At 37.3% G+C, this 25,520-nt stretch overlaps 1 protein-coding gene across 8 annotated transcripts in view; it reads right to left on the bottom strand.

Annotated features, from left to right (window-relative positions):
* ARHGAP28 (Rho GTPase activating protein 28) overlaps nucleotides 1-25,520 on the bottom strand; it is a 258,404-nt gene that overhangs the window by 64,232 nt on the left and 168,652 nt on the right. For 7 of the 8 annotated variants that reach the window (XM_058556686.1, XM_058556685.1, XM_058556680.1 and 4 more), the window contains 2 exons: nucleotides 8,376-8,432; nucleotides 6,443-6,567 (listed from right to left, as the gene is read on the bottom strand). In XM_058556686.1, the coding sequence (XP_058412669.1) occupies nucleotides 6,443-6,567; nucleotides 8,376-8,432 (182 nt within the window). The remainder of the gene's footprint in view (nucleotides 1-6,442; nucleotides 6,568-8,375; nucleotides 8,433-25,520) is intronic. The other variant, XM_058556684.1, reaches the window with a different exon arrangement.

Genomic DNA, 25,520 nt, shown 5'->3' with positions numbered 1-25,520 from the left:
TTTTTTCTTTGCTGATGGATATCCAATTGCTACAGCACCATTTGTTGAGACAGCTATCTGTCCTCATTGAATTGTTTTTGTACTTTTATCAAAAATCAGTTACTAGGATAGTCAAATTCATAGAGACAGAAAGTACAACAGTGATTACTAGTGGCTAGGGGAGGGAGGAATGGGGAGTTACTGTTTAATGGCAATAGAGTTTCAGAATGGGATGATAAAAATGTTCTGGAGATGGTTGGTGGTGATGATTGCACAACAATGTGAATGTACGTAATGCCACTGAACTGTACACTTAAAATTGTGAAAATGGTAAATTTTATGTTATGTATAGTTTACAATAAAAATTTTTAAGAAATCAGTTGGGCATATTTCTGTGGTTCTGTTTCTGAGTTCTCTATCCTGTTCCATTGACCTAAATGTCTATCCCTCCACCAATACCCACACTGTCTTGATTACTATAGCTCTACAGTTGGCCTTAATATCTAGTAAAATGATCCTCCTACTTTATTCTTTTTTCAAGATTGTTTTAGCTATTCTAGGGCCTGTGCCTTTCCATACAAATTTTTAGAATAAGCTTGTACACGTTTACAAAATATCTTGCTGGGATTTTGATAGGAATTGCATTAAACCGATAGATCAAAGCAATATACTCAAAAACACCATAAATAAATCAAGACAGAATCCTAAAGGATAGGCCATATCTTGGGCCACAAAACAAATCTCAAAAAATTTAAAATAATTTTAATCATAAAGAATATCTTTTGTGACCATAAAGGAATCAAACTAGATGTCAGTAACAGAAAGACAACTTGAAAATATCCAAATACTTAAAAATTAAATCACACACTTCTAAATAATCCATGGTCAATGACAACGTCTTTAAAGAAAATTTGGAAAATATATAGAATGAAAATAAAACCACAACATCAAATTTTATTGGATGCAGCTAAGGCAGTGCTGAGGGAAAAATCTACAGCAGTAAATGCTCACATTAGAAAAGAAGAAAAGATCTCAAATCAATTATTTAAGTTCCTATCACCAGAAACTAGAAAAATAACAGTAAAATAAACACAAAGCAAGCAGAAAGAAGGAAAAGATCAAGATAAGAGCAGAAATTAATGAAATCGAAAACAGGAAAATGAGAAGCTGGTTATTTTTAAAAAACAATAAAATTGATAAACTTCTAGAAAGACTGACAAAAATGAGAAGAGAGAAGATAGAAATCATCAACATCAAGAATAAAACAGGATATCACTGTATATAAGGTTTCCCTTAAAAGGATAATAAGGAGATACTATGAACAACTGTATGTTCAAAATCAAAAACTGCAAAGAAATGAACCAATTCCTCAAAACCACAAATTGCCAAAACACAACCAAGATGAAACAGTCATAGCCATTAAAGAAATTGAATCAGTACTTTAAAAATTTCCCCCAAAAAAGAATTCTCCAAGCCCAGATGGTTTCACTGGAGAATTCTAGCAAACATTTAAAGAATTAACACCAATATAGCACAATCCTTTCCAGAAATTAGAAGAGGGACATTGCCAACTCATTTTATGAAGCTAGTATTGCCCTGATCCCAAAACCAGACAACCAATACAAAAAACAAAACAAACTACAAAATAATATCCCTTATGAATTTAGATACAAAAATCTTCACAACGTATTAGCAAATCTAATCCAACATATATTAAAAGAATTATATACTATACCAAGTGGAATTTATTTCAGGTATGCATGGTTAGTTCACCGTTCTAAAATCAATGTAATCCACCATATCAATATAAGAAAAATCATATGATCATGTCAATTGCTACAGAAAAAGCATCTGACAAAATCCAACACCCATTCATGATAAAAACTCTCAGCAAACTAGGAAAGGAGAACTTCCTCAACTTGATAAAGATCATCTACAAAAACCTGCAGCTAACATCATACTTAATGATGAAAGACTGAATACTTTCCCTCCAAGATTAAAATTAAGGATGTCTACTTTCACAACTTTTTTGTGTGTGTGTGAGGAGAAAGCACTGTGCTAACATCTGCCAATCCTCCTCTTTTTTTTTTTTTTTTTTTGCCGAGGAAGACTGGCCCTGGGCTAACATCCGTGCCCATCTTCCTCCACTTTATATGGGATGCTGCCACAGCATGGCTTGCCAAGCAGCGTGTCGGGATGCGCCTGGGATCCGAACCAGCGAACCCCGGGGCCGCAGCAGTGGAGCACAGGCACTTAACCACTTGCGCCACCAGGCCAGCCCCTATTTTCACAACTTTTATTCAACATACTACTAGAAGATTAAGCCACTGCAGTAAAGCAAGGAAAAGAAGTAAAAGGCATACAGATTGTAAAGAAGGAAATAAAATCATCTCTATTTGCAGTCTCTACTTCTCACATTTGCCTTGTTTTTGATGACCTTGACGGTTTTGAGGATGGGACAGGTATTTTGCAGTGTTTCTCATTTGGGACTCATTTGATGTTTTTCTCATCTGGAGTTATGTGTTCTTGGGATGCGAACGACAGAGGTACATTGCCATTTTCATCATAGCTTTCAATATGACATCACTGTAGATGCTAACCTTGATCACCTGGCTGAGGCCCAATTTCTTGACTATAAAGTCGTTTTTTTTCCCTCTTTACATACTGTACTCTTTGGAAGGAAGTCACTATGCACAGACCACATTTAAGAAGTGGTGACCTTCCACCCTTTTTAAATGTGATAGTCTTAAGCATGTCCTCTATATACACTGAGCACCACATGAGATGGTGCTTCAGTCATCAAATACGATTTAAGAAATGCATGAGGAGTGGGGCAATCTACTATATTTACTCCTATTTTTACCCATTCTGATGTTTTCCTTTCCTTTCTCGAAGCCTTCTGTTATCATTTCCTTTCTGTTTAGAGAACTTCCTTTAGCCAGTCTTTATGCATAGGTTTGCTAGCAACAAAATCTTAGTTTCCGTCATTCAAGAATGTCTTCATTTCCTCTAGAAGGATATTTTTGCTAGATATAGAGTTCGTGCTTGAAGTTCTTTTCTTTCAGTACTTGAAAAACGTTACGCCACTTTCTTCTGGCCTCCCATGGTTTCAGATGAGAAATCCACTGTAATTTGAATTGCTGTTCCCTACAGGAAATGCATTGCTTCTCTCTGGATGCTTCCAAAGTTTCTTGTCTTTAATTTTCACCAGTTTAATTATGATGTTTTGGCATGGGTTTCTTTGGGTTGTCTTATTTGGGTTCACTTAGCTTCTTGAATATGTAGGTTTATGCCTTTTGCTAATTTGGGAAGTTTTCAGTCCTTATTTATTCAAATACTTTTTCAGTCTCACTGTTTTCTCTCCTTTTGGCACTCCAATGATACAAATGTTAGCTCTCTTGTTACAGTCCCATGAATCCATGGGGATGTATTTATTTTTACTTTTTGGTCTATTTTCCTTCTGCTGTTCAGAATAAATAATGCTATTGATATGTCCTCATGTTTACTGATTATATCATCTATCATCTCCACTCTACTATTGAGCCCATCCAGTGAGTTTTTTATTTCAGTTATCTATCTTTCAGTTCTATAATTTCCATTTGGTTCTTTTTTATAACTTCGACTTCTTTGCTGAGATTTTCTGTTTTTTCATTTGTTTCAAGAGAATTTGTAACTGCTCGTTGAAGCATTTCTTATGACGGCTCCTGTAAAATCTTTGTCCGATAATTCCAACATCTGATTCAGTTGAGTGCTGGCATCAGTTGATTGTCTTTTCTCCTTCCTGTTGTGATTCTCCTGGTTTTAGGAATAATGAGTTTTGTGTCATATAGTGGATATTTGGATATTACATTATGAGACTCTGGATCTGATTTACCTTCATTTTTTGGCAGGCAGTCCTCCTGTTGAGGTTAGCAACAAGTGGGTGTGTATGTTCAGCTTTTCACTGGGCCCCACTGACACCTACCTGTCCAGTGAAAGTGGGACACCAACCGGCTCTGCCTCATTGCCTCCAGTGTTACTTGCTGGGCTCTGCTGCCACTCTTTCCTCGATCCTTTGGCTAGGGGAACAGGCTTTTCTTGGAGCTTTTATTTGGCTGTGCCTGTGCCAGGTTGGAGGTTTCTGCGGCACCCTGCCTGGGATGTATGGGTGGAGATAAGGAAACCCAAACACTCACCACCCGTGTCCTTTCACAAGGCCCAGCGTCCCCAGGCAGTGAGCACTCTTCCTTCTACCTTTCAGAGCCTTTGTATGCTTGTTGTTGTGTTGTGTCTAGGGTTTTTTAGCTGTAAGAGGGAGGATCTGGGAGCAATAGGACTCCTCTCCTCCTTTTTTACTTAAACACAGGAGGTGTTGAGCAGTCAGTCAGAAAATAAGCCTCCAGTGAATATGCAAAAATGGGCCAGCTTACAACTTTTAAAGTGAAATAGCCCACAGTTATAATAGTGGAGAGAATGGCTAGGATAAGATCTTTAGAGAAGAAGTTGGTACAAAGGATTTGAGTCTATCTGCAGTCATTGACTCTACTTTATTTTTATTAGAAACATTTTCTTTCTATGAAGGGTCTACATGAGAGTACAGAGACAGTTTTGTAACACATATAATTAGGAATCTGTTGGATGCCCAAATCCCTCCAATGGAATTTTCAGTTTCTGTATTACTGCTGCGTGGTAACTATTTACAGTATCTCAGGTCTCGGGGCCAGTAGCAGAGAGGAAAATACTCGGGGCTCCTGTTGGCCTCTGTCTACTCTTCTTATCTTTTTTATGTTAGTGTGTACATATATATATATGTATTTATGTGTGTGTGTACATATGTCTGTGTGTGTATACATATCATACATAAAGTGCACACGTCATAAATATACGACTTGAAGAATTTTCACAAAGTGAACCCACCATGTAACCAGCCCCATATCTAAAAAAGGAATTCTTAGAAGCCACTGTCTTGCCTTCTAGACACTATTCCTTCCTCTCTCACAGAACACCACCATCCTGGCCTCTAACACCATGGATTACTTTTATTGGCTACTCCTGTTTTTCTTTTAATTGAAATTTTTCTTGAGATAATTACAGACTGACATGTAGTTGTAAGACGTAATACAGAGAGATCTTTGCCCATTTCTCCCCAATGGTAACATGGTAACATTTTGCAAATCTACAGTATGATGTCACAATCCGGATATTGACATTGATACAATCCATGCATCTTACTCAGATTTCCCATTTTGCTTGCAATCATTTGTGTATGTGTATTGAGTTCACTACAGTTTTACAGAGGCTCGTTTATCCACCACCACAGTCATGATTCTGACTGGTTCCAATACCACAAGGGTCCTTCATGTCATCCTTTTATAACCACATCCATCTCCTCCCCAATGATCACCCTTCCCCAACCTCTGGCATTTCCTAATCTATCCTCCGTTTCTAAAATTTTGTCATTTCAAAAATGTTACATAAATGCAATATTGCAGTATGTAACCTTTTGCAATTGGCTATTTTTGCTCAACATAGCTACTCCTTTTTTTTTTGGTGAGGAAGATTAGCCCTGAGCTAATATCTGTTGCCAATCCTCCTCTTTTTCCTGAGGAAGACTGGCCATGAGCTAACAGCTGTGCCCATCTCCCTCCATCTTCTTTTATATGTGGGACGCCGCTACGGCATGGCTTGGTAAGTGGTGTGTAGGTCTGTGCCAGGGATCTGAACCTGCGAACCCCAGGCCGCCGAAGTGGAGTGCGCTAACCCAACCACTATGCCACCAGCCCAGCCCCACAGCTCCTCCTTTTTATTATCATTGAAAAGCTTCTTTTAAAGGATATTCTCAGTTTTACTAGAAACCATTAAACTGTAGCTGCTTTCTAATGGGTAAATTTAAACCGTGCTTCTCAAATTTTAAAAAGCTCAGGGTAAATGTTTATCCTTGAATAAGCAAGCCAAGACAAAAATTATCATCATTTATGCTCTTTTAAGGTGACTTCTGGCAGATATGCAAAAATATTTTTCTGTAAATATCATTCTGATCATAAGGTTTGTTGGTAGTATGTTTTAAGGAAAGCAACAGCTATGATGTTCCCTTAACTACATAAACTCTACCTGATACAGGCATGTTAAAGCCCAGTCAAGCCTGGAATAATGATATTCCTGGACATTTATCAAGATGATAGGTACAAAACTAATTTGCTATATATTTTTCCCTAACAAAAAGTAAAACTCATTGAGTAAATGAAGCCACTAAGAATCCCAATTGTAGAAATTCCTTAAAAAAAAAAATAACACTTTTGTTATTGACAATTCTTTTGTTAACTTAACTTCTTTTTCTGCTTTTGATTCTTCATTTACCGGTCAAGTCCCTAAAGTAACAGGTTCTAATTTTTCAAAAAGTCCAAATTTGTAAATGCCTGGAAATTTACTCATCAGATAAAGGTTCATCTTCCTCATACAGAGACCTGTATTCACTTAAACTCACCTGTTCTCATATTGAAATTTTGCGAGTATGTCTTTGGCTTTGGTTTGACTATTGAGTTGAATGGCCATCGACACCTTCGAGAGAAGTGGAGCATGGACCCTTATGACTCCTTCCGGCACATCAGACTGCCAATGAAGAAAAATTCAGTACATTCTGTCAAACTGGGATGAATATCAGCTCAATGATTGCACTTAAGAGATATGAAAATCAGTGGCACTCTGAGTGAGGAAATCATATAAACATGACCAGCATTTAACCAGAATGAAACACTGCTCTCTTTTTTTTTTGGTGAGTAAGATCAGCCCTGAGCTAACAACCAATGCCAATCCTCCTCTTTTTTGCTGAGGAAGATTGGCCCTGGGCTAACATCTGTGCCCATCTTCCTCTACTTTATATGGGAAGCCGCCACAGCATGGCTTGACAAGTGGTGCGTTGCTGTGTGCCCGAGATCTGAACCTGCGAACCCTGGGCCACTGAAGCGGAGTGCGCGCACTTAACCACTGTGCCACCAGGCCGGCCCCAACACCGCTTTCTTTTTAACAGGAGATTCACTAATGACTAAACTTAACCTGGGATTTTACTTTTCCTATATGCTTGGGTCTTCCTAAAATGCCTTAAAATCATGAGAGAGGTAAAACTAGGTTATGACAAAAATCTTTGTTTCTATCAGTTCATTTCTTGGAACAATGTCCTAAATAAGCCTATTTTAAGCACAAGTCGGTATTTCAATTTATTTTAAGAAGATCAACCTTCTGAAAAATTTAAGGATCAATTAGAAAATATGGCTTTTCAAAAATCCTTTTTCTTTAGTCAGTAGCATTGAAAGGCAAGCTCAAATTGAATTCTAGATGGGCACTTGAAACTCGATCCCTCAAAGTGTGCTGCTAACACTGCGAAGAGCGAGTGTGGGCTGCTGCTGGGGAAGAGAGCGTCTCTGCTTTCATATGATTCAATTGGCCTGGGGACCTCGGAGCTCTCATCTAAATGAAACAGTCAAAGAATGGTGCTGTCTAATTAACAGAAATTTCTGCTTTGACAGGATTGAATGGAAAATTCCTTTTGTTTCAAAATTTTGAATGTTTTAAAAATTAATTCTCTATCTAGAGATAAACAGAAATAAATTTCTATTTGAGGATCTGGCTACTCCTCAGGTAATCATTTTAAATCCGTACATTCTCAAAGGACAGTATCGTTGATGTAGAAGGTTTAGGAGGCAGAGATTGGAGTCATGCATCTACAAGCTAAGGAATGCTAAGGATTGCTGGCATTACCAAAAGCCAGGAATGAGGTCAGAAACAGATCCCTCTCTCACAGCCTTCAGAAGGAACCAACCAAACTAACAACTTGATTTCGGACTTTCAGCCTCCAGAACTGTGAGAGAGTAAATTTCTATGGTTTTAAGCCACACAGTTTGTGGCAGTCTGTTATGGCAGCACTAGAAAACTAACACAAAATATTTTTTAAAAGGGTCAGTTCCTACAGTACTTTTCTACTGGTAATAGCAAGAGCATGATAGGGAATGGATATGAGGGATGTGGAGTTGGGAGGGGGCAGAGTGCCCCTGGTTCACTGCAGCCAAGATTACACTCCTAAAAGACTCTTGGGGTCATCTCATGTCCCTCCCCTTCCTCCCCAGAAGCCTCTATAAGATAAATTTCACACACTTGACATTATTGAACCTGTGATCATAATCATCACATTTTCCCTACAGCTTCCTATAGTATTCACGCTTGGATACAGGACGCCTAACCACTCCTTTTGACTCATCGGTTAGTTGAGTCCCTATACCATTTCTTCATATGCCACACTGAAAATGTCAGGTTGAAGGATATATATCATGACCAAATTATACACAGATACAGTAGATATAGCCAGAGAATATTATGTAGGGAGTTAATAATTAGAGAAGAAAGGAAATTATTTGTTTTCTCACCATTCTTCTCGAAGAGGGTGATTTTTGTAGTACCTTTGAAGTCTTGGGGCTTGTAACCTAAATAAAACACATTTACTCTTTAGGATTAATGTTGGGAAAACAAGCATATGCTGCTGTTAAAAGTGTTAAAACTGGTACAGCCTTTATGGAAAACATTTTGGCAATATTTATCAAATCATAAAATTTATATGCACTTTGACCCAATAATTCCACATCCATAAATTTATCCTACAAATATACTTTATTTGTGAGAAATGACACATATACAAGTTTACTCGCTGGTGAATGAATAAATTTTAATACCAAAATATTGCCTACAATCTATTCAACAATACGGAAAAGCTTAAATAAGTTATGGTGAGTCTACAGAATATCAGGCAAAAGAAGCAAAGAAGAAGCCTTTGTGGGGGCTGGCCTGGTGGCACAGTGGTTAAGTTCACACGCTCCACTTTGGTGGCCCAGGTTTTGCAGGTTCAGATCCTGGGTGCGGACCAACGCATCGCTTATCAAGCCATGCTGTGGCAGGCATCCCACATATAAAGTGGAGGAAGATGGGCACGGATGTTAGCCCAGGGCCAGTCTTCCTCAGCAAAAAGAGGAGGATTGGCAACAGATGTTAGCTCAGGGCTAATCTTCCTCACAAAAAAAAAAAGAAGGCTTTGCGGACTGCTATGGAATAATCCCCACGATTTCATAAGTCAGTACAGCAAGACGCAGAACAGTTTCATGTGTGTTACCATTCATGTCAAAAAGGGGGAAGAACATATGTTCATATTTGCTGGTATGTGCACAGTGCCTCTCTGGAAGTATATGCACCTACATGTTCCTGCGCACACACACCCTGTCATGGTGACATTATTTGTCTCCAGGGATGGAAGTCAGAGGTGCTCAATTTTTATTCTGTAGTTTTTCCCTTTCCTACCTTTTGAATTTTGTAATCTATTAATGAACTGTCTATTCCAATCAAAGTTAAATAAAAACTTGGCATAGTACAATAGGTCTGAAGAAAGACCCTGTCTTCACCTTTAAGTGCTTGCTTCAATGGTACTTATAACCTTTAAACTCTACTTGGTTCTGTTTACAATGAAACCATTAAAATAACTCACATTCAGATAGCATCAGACAGTTTATACAGTGCTTTATACTCACAATATGTAAGCTGATGCTAATGACAACTCTGTGAAATAGATATCATTACTTTTCCCCAAAATTTATAATATAAGGAAATTGAGGCTCAGAGAAAGACTTTAATTCACACAGTCTCATACAGCTAGCAGCAGGCAAAGCCTGACCCGACCTTGACTTCAGCTCCACAGATATCATACTTACGCCATTAAAATTTTCCAGAGTGAAATGGCAGAGAAAGGACTCCAAAAGTCTGTCCCTCCATAAAAGCAATGAATAAACTGTCAAAAACTGTCAGTATCAACTTTTTCAGAACTCTGGACACTAACCCAAAAGTTGCAACCAGTGTTTAACAAAAATAGCTGAATCTTGATAAGAACAGTGAACTTGGTGGCATTTTAATTTACATTTTTCCCATCTCAGTTCCCTAGTTCAGTGATAGCCTTGAAAATAACAGCCTGCATTCCTGATACAGGTACTGGAGGGAGCAGAATGGACTTCATTCACAAAGAATTCTAATTATTTATTCTGACCTATCTGGTGGCTCCCTGATGACTGGCTCTTTTGGCTCACCTTTATCTTGACTAACTTGGAACTTGACCAGTGCAAAAGTGGTACAATGTTGAAAACATTTACAGGCAAATGTTTTAATCACTGCTGCCTGATGCAGTGGATAAGGGTTGGGGGAAATCACAGATTAACTAAAAAGCTTGGGAGGCAAGCCTAGAGCTTGAGATGCTTTCGGGAATAAGGTCTTTGAAAAGTTCCAACATATTCTGGAGAATCCAGAAGGCCATGTGCATGCCCAGGGCTATGCACATATTCAGGAAAGACCTAAAAAAGAACTTAAGCTCTCACCTCTGGCTGACCTTCGGGCTCTGCCCAAGCATGAAGTGAAGGCTCAGGCAGAGCTGTAAACTGCCTGGCTGAAATGTTGAAGGTGTGTCCCAACAAACACACAGAGTTCATCTGCAAAGACTGGGAGACTTTTTTGGTTCCAGGTGTTTAAGAAAATCTCTGTGAAAACATTAGCTAACCACTAAGAAATGGAACAGAGACTTCAGTAGCCACACAAAACAAAGAATACAGACTACAAAATTAGTTCAGCAGAAAACTCATTAAAAAAATGAACCACAGCCACATCAAGCAGCAAGTACAAACCCTGGGGAGGGGGAAAAATCTTATGTCCAAAGTTTCCACATTATGACATTCAAATGGCCATTCTTCAATAAAAAATTATGGGGCAGGCAAAAAATGGCAAGAAAATATGGTCCATACACAGGAAAAAGAAGTAGTTTCAAAAGAAACTCTTTAAGGAAACATAGACATTGGACTTACTAGAAAAAGCCTTCAAATCAGCTATTATTTAAATATGTTCAAAGAACTAATAGAAAGCATGTCTAAAGAACTAAAGAACACCATGAGACTGATATCTCATCAAATAGAGAATATCAATAAAGAGATATAAGTTATAAAAGGCACCAAATAGAAAGTCTGGAGCTGAAAAGTCAAACTGAAATAAAAAATCCACTAGAGGGGTTCAACAGCAGACGTAAGGAGGTAGAAGGAAAAAGCAGGAAATTTGAAGATAGGTCAGTTGAGATTATCCAGTATGAGGAACAGGAAGAAAAAAGAGTGAAGAAAAACGAACAGACCCTAAGAGGAACTGTGGAACCACATCAAGTGCACCAACATATACATGATGAGAGTTCCAGAAGGAGAGGAGAGAAAGGGACAGAAAGAATATTTGAAGTAACAATGGCTGAAAACTCCCCAAATTTCCTGAAAGACATTGATCTATCTATCCAAAAAGCTCAACAAACTCCAAATAGGATAAACTCAAAAGAGATCCAGACCAAGAAACGTCATAATCAAACTATCAAAAGACAGACACAAAGAGAGAATTTTGAAAACAGCAAGAGAAAAAGCAACTCATCAGGCACAAGAGAGCCTCAGTAAGATTAACAGCTGATTTTCTAGCAGAAACCATAGAAGCAGGAAGACAGATGACATGTTCAAAGTACTGAAAGAAAAAAAGTGACAACCAAAATTCTACCTGCCAAAATAGTCCTTAAAAAATGAAGGTAAAATTAAGACATTCTCAGATAAGCAAAAGCTGACAGAGTTCACTTCTAGCAAAATTGCCCTACAACAAATGCTAAAGAGAGTCCTTCAGGCTGAAATGAAAGAACACTACACAGTAGTTCAACTCCATATGAAGAAATAAAGAATACCAGTAAAGGTTACTACTACATAGGTAAATATAAAAGACAGTATTAATGTATTTTTTTTGTTTATAACTCCACTCTTCCCCAATCTGACTTAAAAGACAAGTGCATAAAGCAATAATTATAAATATGTTGATGGGCACACAATTTATAAAGCCATAATTTGTGGCAATAACAGCATAAATTGGGGGGAGGCAGATGTATATAGGTAGGAAGTTTTTATATCCTGTTGAAATTAAGGTGGTATTAATATGAACTAGATTGTTATAAATTAACATGTTACTTATAGTCCCCAAGGCAACCACTAAGGAGATAATTCAAAAATATATAGTAAAAGAAACAATAAAAGAATTAAAGTGGTACTTTAGAAAATACTTATTTTATACAAATGAAGGGAGTAATGGAGGAATTAAGAAACTAGGACATATAGCAAAAAAAACGAAAGAACTGAAGGGAGAAATAGTTCTACAATTGTTGGAGACTTCAATACTTCACTTTCAATAATGGATAGAAGAACTAGATAAGATCAGAAAGGAAAAACAACACTGTAAACCAACTAGACCTAACAGACATCTATAGAAAACTCCACCTAACAACACCAGAATCCATTCTTCTTAAGTACACATAGAACATTGTCCAGAATAGACAATATATTAGACCTCAAAACAAGTCTCAGTGAATTTTAAAATATCAAAATAATACAAAATATGTTCTCTAACCACAATGGAATGAAATTAGACATCAGTAACAGAAGGAAATCTGGAAAATTCACAAATATGTGGAAATTAAATAACATACTCGTAAATAACCAATGGGTCAAAGGTCAAAGGGAAATTAGAAAATACTTTCAGATGAACAAAAATGAAACACAATGTACCAAAACTTATGGGATGGAGCAAAAGTAGTGCCCAGAGGAAAATTTATAGATGTAAATGCCTACATTAAAAAAGACAGATCTCAAATTAATAACCTAACTTTCCACCTTAAGAAACTAAAAATGGCCGGCTAAACTCAAAACAAGCATAAGGACGGAAATAATAAAGACTAGAGTTTTAATAAGGACTAGAGAATTAAAAACAATAGATAAAATCAATGAAACAAAAGCTGGCTCTTCAAAAGGAACAAAATAGACAAACCTTTAGTTAGACTGATCAAGAAAAGAGAGAAGATTCAAATTATTAATCAGGAATATAAATGGGGATATTCCTACCAACCTTATAGAAATAAAAAGAATTATAAGAGAATACTGAAGCTCCTTGACTTACAATGAGGTTACACCCTGATAAATCCATCATAAGTCGAAAACATCATAAGTTGAAAATGCATTTAAGACAACTAACCTACTGAACATCACAGCTTAGCCTAGCCTACCTTAAATGCACTCAGAAGACTTATATTAGCTTACAATTGGGCAAAATCATCTAACACAAAGCCTATTTTATAATAAAGTGTTGAATATCTCATGTAATTTACTGAATACTGCACTGAAAGTGAAAAACAGAATGGTTGTATGGGTATTCATCCAAAAAACATTGGCAACACAGTACACTGTAGAGTTTCAGTTGTTCACCCTCATAATCACCTGGCTGACTGGGAGCTGTGGCTTGCTGCCGCTGCCCAGCATCATGAGAGAGTATCATATCGCATATTGCTAGCCCAGGAAAAGATTAAAATTCAAAATTTGAAGTATGGTTTCTACTGAATGCATGTTTTTTTCTCACCATTATAAAATTGAAAAATTGTAAGTCAAATCATTGTAAGTCAGGGACCATCTGTACTATGAATAATTTGTATGCCAACAAATTAGACAACCTAGATGAAATAGACAAAATCTTAGAAAGGCACAAACTATAAATACTGACTTAAGAAGAAATAGAAAATGTCAATAGAGCTATAGCATGTAAAGAGATTGAGTCAGTAATCAAAAAAAAAAAAAAATCTACAAAGAAAAGTCCAGGACCAGATGGTTTCACTGGTGAATTCTACCACATGTTTAAAGAAGAATTAACACTGACCTTTCCCAAACTGTTCCAAAAAGTGAAGAGCAGGGAACACTTCCTAACTCATTCTATAAGACCAGTATTTCCCTGATACCAAAGTCAGACAAAGACATGACAAGAAATGAAAACCACAGACCAATATCCCTTATGAATGTTGATGCAAAAATCCTCAACAAAATACTAGCAACTGGGGCCAGCCTGGTGGCATAGTTGTTAAGTTTGTGCACTCTGCTTTGACAGCCTGGGGCTCACGGGTTCAGATCCTGGGTGCAGACCTACACACTGCTGATCAAGCCATGCTGTGGCGGTGTCCCACATACAAAGTAGAGGAGGACTGGCATGGATGTTAGCTCAGGGCTAATTTTCCTCAAGCAAAAAGAGGAAGATTGGCAACAGATGTTAGCTCAGGGCCAATCTTCCTTACCAAAAAAACCCCACAAAACACTAGCAACCTATTCAGCAGCATATTAAAAAGATTATACACCTTGGCCAAGTAGAATTTATCCTGGGGCCGGCCCGGTGGTGCAAGCAGTTAAGTGCACACGCCCTGCTGCAGCAGCCCGGGGTTCGCCTGTTTGGATCCTGGGCATGCACCGACGCACTGCCTGTCGAGCCCTGCTGTGGCGGCGTCCCATATAAGTGGGCACAGATGTTAGCTCAGGGCCGATCTTCCTCAGCAAAAAGAGGAGGATTGGCATCAGATGTTAGCTCAGGGCCGATCTTCTTCACACACACACAAAAAAAAACTTCTTAAAAAAAAAAAAATGGAATTTATCCCAAGAATGCAGGGTTAGTTCAACATATGAAAACCAATCAATGTAATACACCATATTAATAGAATGAAGAAAGAAAACCCCTATGGTCATCTCAATAGATGGAGAAAAAGCATTTTTTGAAGTTCAACACCCTTTCATGAAAACACCCAACAAACTAAGAATAAGACAGATTTTTCTCAAACCCATAAAGGGAATCTATGAAAAACCCACATATAACATCATACTTAATGGTGAGAGACTGAAAGCTTCCCCCTTAAAATCAGGAATAAGACAAGGATCTCTGCACTTGCCTTCTTATTTGATATTCTACTGGAGTTCTAGCCAGGGCAATTAAGCAAGAAAAAGAAATAAAAGGCATCCAGATTGGAAAGTGGGGAGAGGTAAGGAGAACTCCGCTCCCTCCCCATCAGATCAGCGATCCGGTCCGCGCGGCTCCCAGAGAGGGGGGAGGGGCGGCCCTCGGCGGGAAACTGCAGCTCTTCGGGCGCTCTCAACCAGTGGGAAACTCCCGCACAGAGGGCTCAGAGGAGCCACAGGGCTACCATCAACATCTGAGCAACCCAGAGAGCGGATAAAGAGGGGCAAACGAGAAGCCTCCCACGTCAGGGACCCAGAGGGCAAAAGAGAGAGCTCCCCCCTCCCCACAACCCGGAGTCTGCAGCTCGACCAGATCTAGCGGTCCGAGGCAGACCTGAATAAATTGGACTGGACCCGTGGATCGCAGTGGGGAAAAGAAACAAAACAAAACAAAACAAAACTGCGGATCGCAGCAGAAAAACTGGGGCAGAGCGCAGGGGGCTTAGACTACACAGCCCTTCACCACCACACAGTGGCGGCAGGTGGAAAGTGCAACCAGAGACTTCCAGGATGAGGAAAACCAAAACCAACACAGGAACCACAATGCAAAAATATATGAAATCACCAGACCAGAAACAAAATGACAAGCAACCAGAAATCAACCCCGAAGACACAGAAATCCATAAACTAAATGACAGAGATTTCAAAATAGCTATCATAAAAACACTCAACGAAATACGAGACAACACAGACAAACAATTCAATGAGATTAGGAGTTTCTTACCGGAATAGGTTAGCAACCACTTAAATACTAAACTCAAAGATCAAAGGAAGAAATTCACCAAAAATAAATTTAACCTCATCACTGTAAACACACAGCCACAACACAAGATAGAATAAGGTATAACAAGAGCAACTTAGAAGGGGAAGAGGAAAGTGACTGAATTGACTTAGTATAAGGAAATAGGAGGCTATCAGATAATGGACTATCTCATACAGAAGATTTTTTGCCCAAACCTCAAGGTAACCACTAAACAAATAATCAAATTAAAACCACATATGATAAACAAAGAGAAAACTAGAAGAATCATAAGACAGAACAACCAAACTGAATTGGCAGTCCAAAACAAATGGGACAAGAAACAAAGGAAATGCAAAAGAACCAGAAAATAAGTGACAAAACAGCAACATTCAACCCTCATATTTCAATAATTACCCTAAATGTAAATGGATTGAACTCTCCAATCAAAAGATACAGAGTGGCAGGATGGATTAAAAAGCAAGACCCAACAATATGCTGCCTTCAGGAAACACATCTTAGCACTAAAGACAAGCACAGGCTCAGAGTGAAAGGATGGAAGACAATACTCCAAGCTAATGGCAAACAAAAGAAAGCAGGTGTTGCCATACTCATATCAGACAAAGTAGACTTCAAGATAAAACAGGTTAAGAAAGACAAAGAAGGGAAATATATAATGATAAAAGGGACACTCCATCAAGAAGACATATCACTTATAAATATATATGCACCCAACATAGGAGCACCAATGTACATAAAACAACTATTAACAAACCTAAAAGGAGAAATCAACAACAACACAATAATAGTAGGGGATCTTAACACCCCACTTACAGCAATGGATAGATCATCCAGACAAAAAGTTAATAAAGAAATATTAGACTTAAATGAAAAACTGGACGAGATGGACCTAGTAGACATATACAGAGCACTCCACCCAAAAACAGCTGACTACACATTCTTCTCAAGCGCGCATGGAACATTCTCTAGGATAGACCATATGTTGGGAAACAAAGCAAGCCTCAATAAATTTAAGAGGATTGAAATCATAACAAGCATCTTTTCAGACCATAAGGCTATGAAACTGGAAATGAACCAGGAAAAAAAAACTGGGAAAGTGACAAAAATGTGGAGATTAAACAACATGCTACTGAACAACCAATGGATCATTGATGAAATTAAAGGAGAAATCAAAAACTATCTGGAAACAAACGAAAATGATAACATGCCATATCAAACCATATGGGATGCAGCAAAAGCGGTCCTGAGAGGGAAACTCATAGCGATACAAGCCCACCTTAACAAACAAGAAAAAGCCCTAATAGGCAACCTTAAATTACACCTAACAGAACTAGAAAAAGAAGAACAAACAAAGCCCAAAGCCAGCAGAAGGAGAGAAATAATAAAAATCAGAGCAGAAATAAATGATATTGAGACCAAAAAAACAGTAGAAAGGATTAATGAAACAAAGAGTTGGTTCTTCGAGAAGATAAACAAAATAGACAAACCCTTAGCCAGGCTAACTAAGAAAAAAAGAGAAAAGGCTCAAGTAAATAAAATTAGAAATGAAAGAGGAGAAATTACAACGGATACCATGGAAATACAGAGGATTATAAGAGAATACTATGAGAAATTATATGCCAACAAATCGGACAATCTAGAAGAAATGGATAAATTCTTAGACTTATACAACCTCCCAAAATTGAACCAAGAAGAAATGGAGAATCTGAATAGACCAATCACAAGTAAAGAGATTGAAATAGTAATCAAAAACCTCCCAAAAAATAAAAGTCCAGGACCAGATGGCTTCTCCAGTGAATTTTACCAAACATTCAAAGAAGATTTAATACCCATCCTCCTCAAACTATTCCAAAAAATAGAGGAAGATGGAACACTTCCTGAATCATTCTACGAGGCCAACATCACCCTGATACCGAAACCAGACAAAGACAATACAAAGAAAGAAAATTACAGGCCAATATCGCTGATGAACATTGATGCAAAAATCCTCAACAAAATATTGGCAAACCGAATACAACAATATATTAAAAAGATCATACACCATGATCAAGTGGGATTTATACCAGAGACGCAGGGATGGTTCAACATCCGCAAATCAATCAACGTGATACATCACATCAACAAAACAAAGAATAAAAACCACATGATCATCTCAATAGACGCAGAGAAGGCATTTGACAAGATACAACATCCATTTATGATAAAAACTCTCAATAAATTGGGAATAGAAGGAAAGTACCTCAACATAATAAAGGCCATATATGACAAACCCACAGCTAACATCATACTCAACGGGGAAAGACTGAAAGCCATTCCTCTGAGAACAGGAACGAGGCAGGGCTGCCCACTCTCACCACTCCTGTTCAACATAGTACTGGAGGTTTTGGCCAGAGCAATTAGGCAAGAAAAAGGAATAAAAGGAATCCAAATAGGTAACGAAGAAGTGAAACTCTCACTATTTGCAGATGACATGATTGTATATATAGAAAACCCTAAAGAATCTGTTGGAAAACTGTTAGAAACAATCAACAACTACAGCAAAGTTGCAGGGTACAAAATCAATCTACAAAAATCAGTTGCATTTCTATATGCTAATAATGAACTAACAGAAAGAGAGCTCAAAAAGATAATACCATTTACAATTGCATCAAAAAGAATAAAATACCTAGGAATAAATCTTACCAAGGAGGTGAAGGACCTATACAATGAGAACTACAAGACATTATTGAGGGAAATCAACGATGACATAAAGAAATGGAAAGATATCCCATGCACGTGGATTGGAAGAATAAACATAGTTAAAATGTCTATATTACCTAAAGCAATCTACAGATTCAATGCAATCCCAATCAGAATCCCAATGACATTCTTCACAGAAATAGAAAAAAGAATACTAAAATTTATATGGGGCAACAAAAGACCCCGAATAGCTAAAGAAATCCTAAAGAAAAAGAACAAAGCAGGAGGCATCACAATTCCTGACTTCAAAACATACTACAAAGCAATAGTAATCAAAACAGCATGGTACTGGTACAAAAACAGACACACAGATCAATGGAACAGAATTGAAAGCCCAGAAATAAAACCACACATATACGGACAGCTAATTTTCGACAAAGGTGCTAAGGACATGCAATGGAGAAAGGAAAGTCTCTTCAATAAATGGTGTTGGGAAAACTGGACATCCACATGCAAAAGAATGAAAGTGGACCATGTGCTATCGCCATACACAAAAATTAACTCAAAATGGATCAAAGACCTGAAGGTGAGACCTGAAACTATAAAACTCATAGAAGAAAATATAGGCAACACACTATTTGACATTGGGTTTAAAGGAATCTTTTCGGATGACATGCCTACCCAGACTAGGGAAACTAAAGAAAAAATAAACAAGTGGGACTTTATCAGACTAAAGAGCTTTTATAAGACAAATGAAATCAGAATCAAGATGAACAAACAACCAACCAGCTGGGAGAGAATATTTGCAAAACATACATCTGACAAGGGGTTGATCTCCATAATATATAAAGAACTCACACAATTGAACAACAAAAAAACAAACAACCCGATCAAAAAATGGGCAGAGGAAATGAACAGACACTTCTCCAAGGAAGATATACAGATGGCCAATAGGCACATGAAAAGATGCTCAACATCACTAATCATCAGGGAAATGCAAATCAAAACAACACTAAGATACCACCTCACGCCCGTTAGAATGGCTATAATCACCAAGACAAAAAACAACAAATGTTGGAGAGGATGTGGAGAAACAGGAACCCTCATACACAGCTGGTGGGAATGCAAATTGGTGCAGCCTCTATGGAAAACGGTATGGAGATTCCTCAAAGAATTAAAAATAGAGATGCCCTATGATCCAGCCATCCCACTACTGGGAATCTATCCAACGCACCTGAAATCAACAATCCAAAGAGGCTTATGCACCCCTATGTTCATTGCAGCATTATTCACCATAGCCAAGAAGTGGAAGCAACCTAAGTGTCCCTCGACTGACGATTGGATTAAGAAAATGTGGTATATATATACAATGGAATACTACTCAGCCGTAAAAAAAGACAAAATCGTCCCATTTGCAACAACATGGATGGGCCTGGAGCGTATTATGTTAAGTGAAATAAGCCAGAAAGAGAAAGACAAACACTGTATGATCTCACTCATATGTGGAATATAAACAAACACATGGACAGAGAAAACTGGACTGTGGTTACCCGGGAAGTGGGGGTGGGGGGTGGGGGGTGGGCACAAGGGGTGAAGGGAGTCATATATGGGGTGAAGGACAAACAAAAATGTACAACCCAAAATCTCACAATGTTAGAAACCATTAAAATATCAATAAAAATGTAAAAAAAAAAAAAAAAAAAAAAAATGGAATTTATCCCAAGAATGCAGGGTTAGTTCAACATATGAAAACCAATCAATGTAATACACCATATTAATAGAATGAAGAAAGAAAACCCCTATGGTCATCTCAATAGATGGAGAAAAAGCATTTTTTGAAGTTCAACACCCTTTCATGAAAACACCCAACAAACTAAGAATAAGACAGATTTTTCTCAAACCCATAAAGGGAATCTATGAAAAACCCACATATAACATCATACTTAATGGTGAGAGACTGAAAGCTTCCCCCTTAAAATCAGGAATAAGACAAGGATCTCTGCACTTGCCTTCTTATTTGATATTCTACTGGAGTTCTAGCCAGGGCAATTAAGCAAGAAAAAGAAATAAAAGGCATCCAGATTGGAAAGGAAGAAGGAAAACTACCTCTTTTCACAGATAACATGACCTTATGTAGAGAAAATCCTAAAGAATTTACACACGCAAAACCAAACTTTTAGTGCTAATAAATGATTTCAGTGAAATTGCAGGATATAAGATCAATATACCAAAAAATCAGCTGTATTTCCATATACTAACATTTAACCATCCAAAAAATAAAATTAAGAAAACAATTCCATTTACAATAGTATCAAAAAGAATAAAATTCTTAGGAATACATGTAATCAAGGAAGTACAAGACTTGTACACTGAACACTATAAAACATTGTTGAAAGAAATTATAGAAAACCTAAATAAATGGAAAAGTAACATATTTGCATGGACTAGAAATCTTAATATTATTAGGATGGCAATACCTCCCAAATCGATCTACATATTCAATGCAATTTCTATCAAAATTCCAACTACCTTTTTTTGCAAAAATGGAAAAGCTGATTCTAAAACTCATATGGAAATGCATAGGACCAAAAATAACCAAAGTTATTTGGAAAAAAACAAAGTCAGAGAACTCATATTTTCAATTTCAAAACTTACAACAAACTACAGTAATCAAAACAGTGTTGTACTTGCATAAGGATAAATATATAGATCAATGGAATAGAATTAGGAGTCTAGAAATAGCTCATATATCTATGGTCAATTAATTTTTGATAAGAGCGCCAAGACCATTCACTGAGGAAAGAATAGTTTTTTCAACAAATGGCGCTGGGACAACCAGATAACCACATGCAAAAAAATGACCTTGTACCCCTTCCTCATACCATATACTAAAAATAACTCAAAATGGAACAAACACATAAATGTAAGACTTAAACTATAAAATTCTTACAAGAAAACGTGGGGTTAAATCTTTATGATCTTCGATTTGACAAAGGATTCTTAGATATGAAAACAAAAACATGATCAACAAAAGAAAGAGTAGATAAATTATACTTCAACATAATTAAAAACCTTTGTCTATCACAAGATACAACATCCATTTATGATAAAAACTCTCAACAAAATGGGAATAGAAGGAAAGTACCTCAACATAATAAAGGCTATTTATGACAAACCCACAGCCAACATCATACTCAACGGGGAAAGACTGAAAGCCATTCCTCTGAGAACAGGAACGAGGCAGGGCTGCCCACTCTCACCACTCTTGTTCAACATAGTACTGGAGGTTTTGGCCAGAGCAATTAGGCAAGAAAAAGGAATAAAAGAAATCCAAATAGGTAACGAAGAAGTGAAACTCTCACTATTTGCAGATGACATGTTTTATATATAGAAAACCCTAAAGAATCCATTGGAAAACTATTAGAAATAATCAACAACTACAGCAAAGTTGCAGGGTACAAAATCAATCTACAAAAATCAGTTGCATTTCTGTATGCTAATAATGAACTAACAGAAAGTGAGCTCAAAAAGATAATACCATTTACAATTGCAGCAAAAAGAATAAAATACCCAGGAATAAGTCTTACCAAGGAGGTGAATGACCTATACAATGAGAACTACAAGAGATTATTGAAAGAAATTGATGATGACATAAAGAAATGGAAAGATATCCCATGCACGTGGATTGGAAGAATAAACATAGTTAACATGTCTATATTACCTAAAGCAATCTACAGATTCAATGCAATCCCAATAAGAATCCCAACGACATTCTTCACAGAAACAGAAAAAAGAATACTAAAATTCACATGGGACAACAAAAGACCCTGAATAGCTAAAGCAATCCTAAGAAAAAAGAACAAAGCAGGAGGCATCACAATCCCTGACTTCAAAACATACTACAAAGCAATAGTAATCAAAACAGCATGGTACTGGTACAAAAACAGACACACAGATCAATGGAACAGAATTGAAAGCCCAGAAATAAACCACACATATACGGACAGCTAATTTTCGACAAAGGAGCTAAGAACATACAATGGAGAAAGAAAGTCTCTTCAATAAATGGTGTTGGGAAAACTGGACAGCCACAGGCACAAGAATGAAAGTGGACCATCTGCTATTGCCATTCACAAAAATTAACTCAAAATGGATCAAAGACCTGAAGGTGAGACTTGAAACTATAAAATTCATAGAAGAAAATATAGGCAACACACTATTTGACACTGGTCATAAAGGAATCTTTTCAGATGACATGCCTACCCAGACTAGGGAAACTAAAGAAAAAATAAACAAGTGGGACTTTACCAGATTAAAGAGCTTCTATAAGACAAATGAAACCAGAATCAAGATGAACAGACAATCCACCAGCTGGAAGAGAATATTTGCAAAACATACATCTGACAAGGGGTTGATCTCCATAATATATAAAGAACTCACACAACTGAACAACAAAAAAACAAACAACCTGATCAAAAAATGGGCAGAGGAAATGAACAGACACTTCTCCAAAGATGGCCAATAGGCACATGAAAAGATGTTCAACACCATTAATCATCAGGGAAATGCAAATCAAAACAACACTAAGATATCACCTCATGCCCGTTAGAATGGCTATAATCACCAAGACAAAAAACAACAAATGTTGGAGAGGATGTGGAGAAACAGGAACCCTCATACACAGCTGGTGGGAATGCAAATTGGTGCAGCCTCTATGGAAAACGGTATGGAGATTCCTCAAAGAATTATAAATAGAGATGCCCTATGATCCAGCCATCCCACTACTGGGAATCTATCCAATGACCCTGAAATCAACAATTCAAAGAGGCTTATGCACCCCTATGTTCACTGCAGCATTATTCACCATAGTCAAGAAGTGTAAGCAACCTGAGTGGCCCTCGACTGATGATTGGATCAAGAAAATGTGGTATATATATACAATGGAATACTACTCAGCCATAAAAAAAGACAAAATCGTCCCATTTGCAACAACATGGATGGGCCTGGAGGGTATTATGTTAAGTGAAGTAAGCCAGAAGGAGAAAGACAAACACTGTATGATCTCACTCATATGTGGAATATAAACCAACACATGGACAGAGAAAACTGTATTGCGGTTACCAGGGGCAAGGGGGGTGAGGGGTGGGCACAAGGGGTGAAGGGAGACATATTTATGGTGATGGACAAACAAAAATGTACAACCCAAAATTTCACAATGTTAAAAACTATTAAAACATCAATAAAAAAAAAAAATGAAAACAAGCCCTCGAGACTTCCTCCTTTTTCTCTATAAAATAACATTCCTCTCCTTTGCTTGCTGGACTTGCCTATGGCTTTTGCTATAGCTGGCTTGTCCCAAATTGCAATTCCTTTGCTATTCCATAATAAACCCATTTTGTTGGTAAAAAATAAAACCTTTGTCTATCAAAGAACATAATCAAGAAATTGAAAAGACAACACAGAGAATGGGAAAAAAATATTTTCAAATCATACATCTGATAAGGGATTTGTATCTAGAATACATGAAGAACTCTTACAACTTAATAATAAAATATGACCCAATCAAACAATGGGTAAAGGATGTGAACAGACATTTCTCCAAGGAAGATATACAAATGACCAACAAGCTCATGAAAACATGTTTGACAATGTTAGTCATCAGAGAAATGCAAATCAAAACCACAATGAGATACCACTTCATACCCACTAGGATGGCTAGAGTGAAAAATTCTGATAATAACAAGTGTTGGTGAGGATGCAAAGAATTCTGAATCCTCACTGTACATTACCGGTGGAAATATAAAATGGTGCAGCTGCTTTGGAAAACAGCTTGCAGTTCCTCAGATAATTCAACATAGAGTTGTCATAAGACCCAATATATACCCAAGAGAAATGAATATATATGTCCACACAAAAACTTGTATGTGAACATTTATAGCAGCATTATTCATAATAACCAAAGAGGGAATCAACCCAAATGTCCATCAATGGATGAATGGATAAGCAATACATGGTATATCCATACAATGAAATATTATTGAGCCACAGAAAAGAGGGAAGTACTGATACATACTACAACCTGGATGAATCATGAAAATATAATACTAAGTGAAATAAGCCAATCACAAAGACCACATATTATATGATTTCATTCATTAAAAGTCCAGAATAGGGAACTCTATAGAGACAGAAAGTAGAACAGTTGTTGCTTAGGGTTGGTGGGAGGAAATGAGGTGGGGGAGGGGGTGGTTAGGAGGATGATAGCCAAAGGGTAGGGGTTTTTTTTGAGGTGATGAAAATGTTCTACACTTGATTGCATTAATGGTCGCATATATCTGTGAATATACTAAAAAATACTGCATTGTACACTTTAAATAGACGAATTGGGGGCCAGCCCCCTGGCGTAGCGGTTAAGTGTGCATGCTCCGCTGCTGGCAGCCCGGGTTCCGATCCCGGGTGTACACCGACGCACCACTTGTCAGGCCATGCTATGGCAGCGTCCCATATAAAGTAGAGGAAGATGGGCACGGATGTTAGCACAGGGACAGTTTTCCTCAGCAAAAAAATAGGAGGATTGGCATGGATGTTAGCTCAGGGCTGATCTTCCTCACCAAAAAAGAAAAAAAAGAGAAGATGAATTCTATGATATGTGGATTATATCTCAATAAGATTGTTAAAAAAAAGAGATGCAAAACCAAAAAAGAAATGAAGTACTACGTGCTACAACATTGATGAACCTTGAAAACATTATGCTAAATGAAAGGTGTCACACACAAAAGACTACACATTATGTGTGATTCCATTTATATGAAATCTCCAGAACAGGTAATTTCATAGAAATGGAAAGTAGATTAGTGTTTATCAGGGGCTGTGAGGAGTGGGTAATGGGGCGTGAGTACTTAATTGGTATGAACTATCTTTTTGGGATGGTGAAAATATTCTGAATTTTAGATTGTGATGATGGTTGCACAATATTGTGAATATACTAAAACCAACAAATTGTACATCTTGAAATAGTTAAAATAAAATTAAAAATAATAAAAACAAATAAAAATTAAAAGTAAACAAAATAAAAAAATGGTGAATTTTATATTATGTGAATTTTTTCTCAATTAAAACAAAAGGAGAGAAGTCAAGATGGCGGCGTTGGCAGACTTTGAACTCACCTCCTCCCATGGACACAGACAATTTACAACTACTCTTAGAAAAATTACCCCTGA

Source organism: Diceros bicornis, chromosome 16 (genome assembly GCF_020826845.1).
Source record: "Diceros bicornis minor isolate mBicDic1 chromosome 16, mDicBic1.mat.cur, whole genome shotgun sequence".
Classification (NCBI taxonomy): Eukaryota; Metazoa; Chordata; class Mammalia; order Perissodactyla; family Rhinocerotidae; genus Diceros; species Diceros bicornis.
This window is presented reverse-complemented; position numbering and strand designations above follow the sequence as displayed.